The 6,000-nt window shown below is 42.4% G+C and overlaps 1 protein-coding gene across 1 annotated transcript; it reads right to left on the bottom strand.

The window, feature by feature from the left end:
* Window positions 1-80: 80 nt before the first annotated feature.
* On the bottom strand, window positions 81-1,894 carry LOC119420945 (myeloid-associated differentiation marker-like). The gene is made up of 2 exons (XM_037688326.1): window positions 1,628-1,894; window positions 81-731 (listed from the first exon to the last, which is right to left on the bottom strand). The coding sequence occupies exons 1-2, from the start codon at window positions 1,892-1,894 to the stop codon at window positions 144-146; spliced, it is 855 nt and encodes a 284-aa protein (XP_037544254.1). The 3' UTR covers window positions 81-143.
* Between the last annotated feature and the right edge of the window lie 4,106 nt (window positions 1,895-6,000).

Genomic DNA, 6,000 nt, shown 5'->3' with positions numbered 1-6,000 from the left:
GAATGATTAAATGTATCCATAAATAGAAATCATAAACAGAAAGGAAAATATAATGCTATTTTGTTGCTAAATCTAGGCTTTAAATCAAAGTTTCATGATCTCAAAAAAGCAACGTTGTGACAGAAGCATTTGGCCGGACATGCTCATGTTTCCCTGGTGGTAAAAGTCAACTTGAACGAGTAAACTGTGTCCACAATGTAAGCAACCAGATTAAAGCAGGTCATGACAGAAATAACAACCAACAAATTCCATCCACAGAGATAAGCAATTGGACAGTTTGGTTTGGGATGGTCCTTGAAGCTGTACACAGGCCAGATGATCACAGCTGTGAAGTACATCAGAACTGCCAGTACATTGCAGACGGTCAGGACTTTGCTGAAAGGTGCGGGTAGGAGAGCTAGCAGCCGGCAGATGGTTAAAATAATGATAAGGAAGGAAAAAATGAAGCAAATCGAGTAAACAAAAACACACCACTGGAGCCCTGGATACACCCAGTAATTGATGTAACGCAAACAGATGAAGATGATGCAGGCCACAAAGGCCTCTAGAACCTTCAGCAGCCCAGGAACCGTGGAAAGAAACCCACTGATCTCACCAGGTCTGGCTCGAATTATTCCAACCTCAGTGGAGTAAAGGGAGATGGTGATAGCGGAGAACACACTGGCAGCAATCTGTCTGCCGCACAAGGAACAAGCGAAGAACATGGAGTAGAGGATGGTTGCCACCATCACCTGCACAAAAGATAAGTCTGAAATGACTTTCCGGCTCTGACTGTGAAATACTTCCTTCTTACTTAATCTGATCTGGTTACATGTGTTCATTCAAAATAACCTAGTTTCAGATTATTGATTGGGCTAAAATAAGAACAAATACCACAAAAATAAAGATCAAAGATCCAATTTGATCCCACTGAAGGAATAGATTAGATGCCTTGCAGTGGGACTTTTTGGAACAATTAATTAGAAAAAGCTAATTTAATGGCATTGGTTCTGAGATTTAGAGTTTAATTGTTTTGATGTAAGAGTTATTTGAAACCAGGAGAAGTTCATTTTGGGTCCTGGCCCAGTTTTAATGGCCATTAGCTCATCAGTTCTATCAAAACTCCGGCTCTGTTTCTCCAATCTGAGGTTAATCCAAAACCTAGAGCAGTTAAAACATTAACTTTTTACAAACCTTGCACGAAACCATTCTTCAGAAGATTAGAACGATCTCTTTAGATTCATTAGGTGATAATTTATAGAAAATAAAGATTATTTAGTGCAACATATAGTTTTTGATTACCAAGTTCACCATTTCTCAAACCAAACAATGTAGACACTGTCATACTTTATTCCATAGATGCTGCACTCATCAGTTATTGAATCTATTCTTTTTCTTTCGGCCGCTCCCTTCTGCAGAGGTCACTACAACAAACACATTTGCATGAAAGATTTTGCAATTGTTTTACACCGAATGCTCTCCTTGACACAACCGGGGCTCGAACCTTCATCTTCAGGAAAAGACTGAGGCACTGACCACCAATCTACTGTAGTCCCCTTTTAATATAAAGTAATACTCACAGATAAACTTAAATAATTAAGTGTTCATAAACAATCTGAAGTAGAACCAGAAGTAAGATGTTACTCACCATCAGGGTAGCCAACAGAGAAAATGCGGAGGTGAAATCCCCCCAGGACAGGGGCAGCTTTTCGGTGAGGCTGGTGAATTCCACGATTAGTATGAAGATGGTGACACAGAAGCAGAAGCACCAAGTGAACATGCACCAGGTCCAGAAAGGGTCGATGGAGCGGCCCACTGACGCCACCAAGCTGAAAGTGACACATGTGAAGACGACCTCCAGAATCCTCACAATGCCCACCCGTTCTGTCAGCGCCTTGAAGTCCAGAGAAACCATCCTGATCAAGATCCTGTGGTCAGTTTGATGAACGGCTCTTGAAATGGGAACAATCCAACCTTCAGAACACCTTGTGTCGTCTTTGTGATTAACGTTTCTTTTGGCCTGATTAGGTTCTGTGACTTGCAGATGCTGAAAGTGAGCAGAATGTTGAACTCTGTCTAGTCACTCCCTAATTTCCACCCTGTCACACCTTCTTTTTCAGGTAGCATCTGAGCAAAACTCAATGCGCAGGTGCACTGCAGAATGATAAGAAGGGTTGTTGCAGTTTATGAGGGGGAAGCAGTCAGATATGGCCGTTCAATAAAGGAGTTTGTTATCTGCAGGAACTGAGCTTTATGAGGGTGATATTCAGTGATTATAGTTCAGCTTTTAACACAATCAGAAGCTGCTGAACTTGGTCCTTCCTTTACCCACCTGCGCCGGGTTTCTTTATTTCCTCACAAAACACAGACAATTTGTTAAACTCAGCCCCCACTCCTCTTCTACCATCATGTTCAGCACAGGTGACCCACAAAGTAGCGTGCTGAACCCACTCTAATACTCCTTGTACACATATCATGTGATTGTGCATGTGTCCACAGATTCTTAAAGCCACTTAGAGAGGTCAAGGTCGAGAGCTTCAAATCTTTTTGCAAGATATTCAAGGAAACGGGAGCGGAGTAGGAGAAGGCCCTTTTGCCAAGTTCAGTCCTCACTGAGGGAACACTGCAGGTAATAATGTCCTGAGCGCGCACCCTGTAGCTGCACTCACGCAGAGACATGAAGGAGGAGATGTATGAAGGCAGCAGATCAAGAAGTGATTTAAAGATGAAAATGTACCAGTGAGAGAGTCTGCGTGAAGTTAATGATGTCCAGTTAACCAGTGAATACAGGGTGCAGTGGTGGGTACGATAATCACAGCCAGTTATGAATCTTAGTGCACCATGATAGACAGCATCCAACATCTGCAGGGTTCTTGTAGGAGCGTTCATGTAAATAATGTCACCATAATCAATGGAGGGAAGGAAAGTCACAGATACAGGGCGTTTTCTAGCATTCAGGGTTAGACAGGATCTGTTTCTGAAAAAGAACCCAGTTTAACTTTCAGTTTCTTTACCAAGTTTTCCCCATGAAGCTTAAAAGAGAGATGCGAGTCGACCAAGATACCCATATATTTATAGGAATCAACAAACTCAATGGGGACACCATTTGAGGATAAAATCAGAGGAAGAACTGCTGGGACCGACTTCCTGTTTGAAAAAAGCATCCCTTTGGTTTTGTCGGCATTTAGGACAAGTTTGAGATGGAACACATCAGACTGGATGATGTCAAATGCAGATTGCAAAAGCTGGAAAGCCTTAATAACTGTTTTAGCTCGACAATAAACAACTGTGTCATCAGCATAGAAATGTATGGATGCATCAGGGATGTTTTGACCTAAATTACATGGAGATTGTAAAGAGGGTGGGTCCTAAGACTGAGCCTTGAGGTACACCATTGTTGACTGTTAAATAACTGGAGGAAGTACCATTATGATGAACACATTGCCTGCAATCTGAGAGATAGTTAGAGAACCAACCAATGGTGTGTTCTGAGAAACCAATTTCTGAGAGCTTATGGCACAAGATGTTATGATCCACAGTGTCAAAAGCTTTAGACAAGTCTAAGAAAAGTGCGGCACAATAATCCTTAGCATCCAGTGCTTCAGCAACGTCATTAAGAACCTTCAGTGAAGCAGTCGTTGTGCTGTGTTGTTACCTGAAACCAGACTGATGGCGAGGTAAGATGTTAAATGAGTCCAGGTAATTTTTGATTTGAGAGTTTATCAGTTTTACTAGAACCTTGACTAAAAGGTTACTTCCTGAGAATCCTCGGGAAAAACAAACTTCAAAGGGAATTGTTACTGACCTTTTACTGTGCTGCTAATGAAAACACCTTGACCAACTGCATCATAGTGTGGCATGATGGGTGCACAATATCAGACCCTCCAACGATTGGTCAAGGCTGCACTGAAAACTACTAACCTCACGTTGCCTTCCCTTGCCAATTCACACCACCACCGTCTTGCTACAAGCATTAACAAAACCTCAGTCATCACCAACACCATCTGTTTGAGCTCCTATTAGGCCGACGCTTCTTTCCCATAGGAACTCAAGTGTTAATTTCCTTTTTCATTAAACCTGCCACAACAACAGTTGAATAACCAGCTGGACATTGATCTACCTTTAGTCTTTTTAGTCTACTCGTTCATGTGCATTTTAAGATGCTTTATTCACTGATTTTATGAGATGTGCATTTAGTATGTTCTACGTCACAGTTTTACAAATGCTTTTGCATTTTAATGTTTTTATTAGTGGTGCATGTCCGTCCATCCTATTAAAGATTTATATTTGACATGAAACAAAAAAGACAAATGTGCAACAAGCTTTTATAAACTGGCACACCCTGCTTCCTTTGCTAGCACCAACGACTCATTTGTAAATGGCTCATTTACGTGAAGTAGTATGAAGAAAAACATAATCCATGTTTTAGTAAAGGCGGAGAGTACTATATTTCTTAAAATAATGCATTTCGCCCACCTCTAGTTTTAGACTAAGATAATTTCATGATGAGAAGGAAGAGAGTTGTAGCTTTTTTGGTCAAACTTTGAAAAATACATTATGCGCAATCAAAAATTTAGCTTAAATCTATCAGATTCACTGAGGTATAGCTGTTTTTGTGTAAGCTAAAGTTTATTAGCAATGGAGGCTGTGTTGAATTGGGTTGATTTAATCAATTGTACGTCCAATGATTACATTCTGGAAGTTTTATTAAAGTCTCCCCAGTGCGTCGAGACATTTTATGCATTGCTAGGAACAAAGCTCAGCTACTGCCACACCAAATGCAACTCAGTATTGATCAAACTGGCTGAGTTGTAGCCATTTTTGTGTTTTCTAAAGTCCCTTTGTTGCGGAGGCCATCTTTGTTTGTCTCAAAAACTTGATCAGGTGCAAATTCTAATGAAATAATCAGTGAGATATCTTGAGTGAGATGTTTTGCTGACGATACAGATAAATGAACACAGAAGCAAAACCACTGCCTCTTTGCCTTCATCGGCAGGAAATGAAAACAACTTCCTTCCACAACCATCAGAACAGATGATTAGAGTCAGAATACACATGAAACAGAATTCATTAGAAATCCTGACACATCCTTCATATTATCAAATAGTTTAAACATCAAAGTTAAATAGTTTGATAGATTGCTCCTAAAATATGTTGGTGTTCCCTGTCTTTTTTTTTTACTTAATAAAAAATGAGGGTGCAGTGTTAACAACATTTCTGAACGACTGGAGCTTTGTGTGAGAGCTCCTGTAGAAGAATATTGTTCTATTTCGTATAAGCTTCGCCCTTTAAGGCTGTCACTGATGGGTTTATCCCATTATGCGAGGCATTACATTGAAAAATTTAGTCCACGCCCACTTGCTGTGTGGGCCCCACCCGGTCCGTATAAATTACGTTAAGAGCGGGTAATCGGCTCCCATTTTTCTTCAGCGAGCTAATAGCACTGTCAGAAGAAGGAAAGTTGTGTAGATGACCAACCTTTGTTAAGAATGCTTGGCCCGTCACGTCGACCTCCGGTCGTCCCGGTGAGCTCTCCTCCCCGAGGAGAAGCTGACGAGCAGTCTTGTTTCAAGGTAAGCGCCGAGGAGTATTTCTCAGTGACAGGTCGTTACAGGCTGGACAACGCCATCTTGTAATTTTCCTCTTATTGCCAACCCCAGGAGCGAATCGGATGGTTCCTCCGGGACAGGCAGCATCAGCAGCGGCCCCCCGCGGCTCATTCCCTCCTGGAGAGCGTAGTGTCGGTGGAGGGGGGCTGAGCGAATGCTCACCTCATCCCACCTCGTTTCGCATCGGCGATCACACCGCTCCCGGCCGACGGCACCCTCTGGGGTTGCCAGCGTAACCCAGGAGTAGCTGACATGAAGGGACCTTTTTTACGTCCCGCGCCTTTTCCCGCCAGTTCGGATGATCCGGCGGGAGGGTTCTTTTTCTAGGCTCCTTTTCTGGCTCACCGTCCTGACCCCATCTGGCCTCGTTTTTCCCAACAGGGCGTCCTACGGGACGAGGCCACAGACGGTT

This window comes from Nematolebias whitei, chromosome 15, assembly GCF_014905685.2.
Source record: "Nematolebias whitei isolate Nwh7 chromosome 15, NemWhi1, whole genome shotgun sequence".
In the NCBI taxonomy this organism is placed as follows: Eukaryota; Metazoa; Chordata; class Actinopteri; order Cyprinodontiformes; family Rivulidae; genus Nematolebias; species Nematolebias whitei.
The sequence above is the reverse complement of the archived record's forward strand: the minus strand, read 5'-3'. Positions and strand labels throughout refer to the sequence as shown.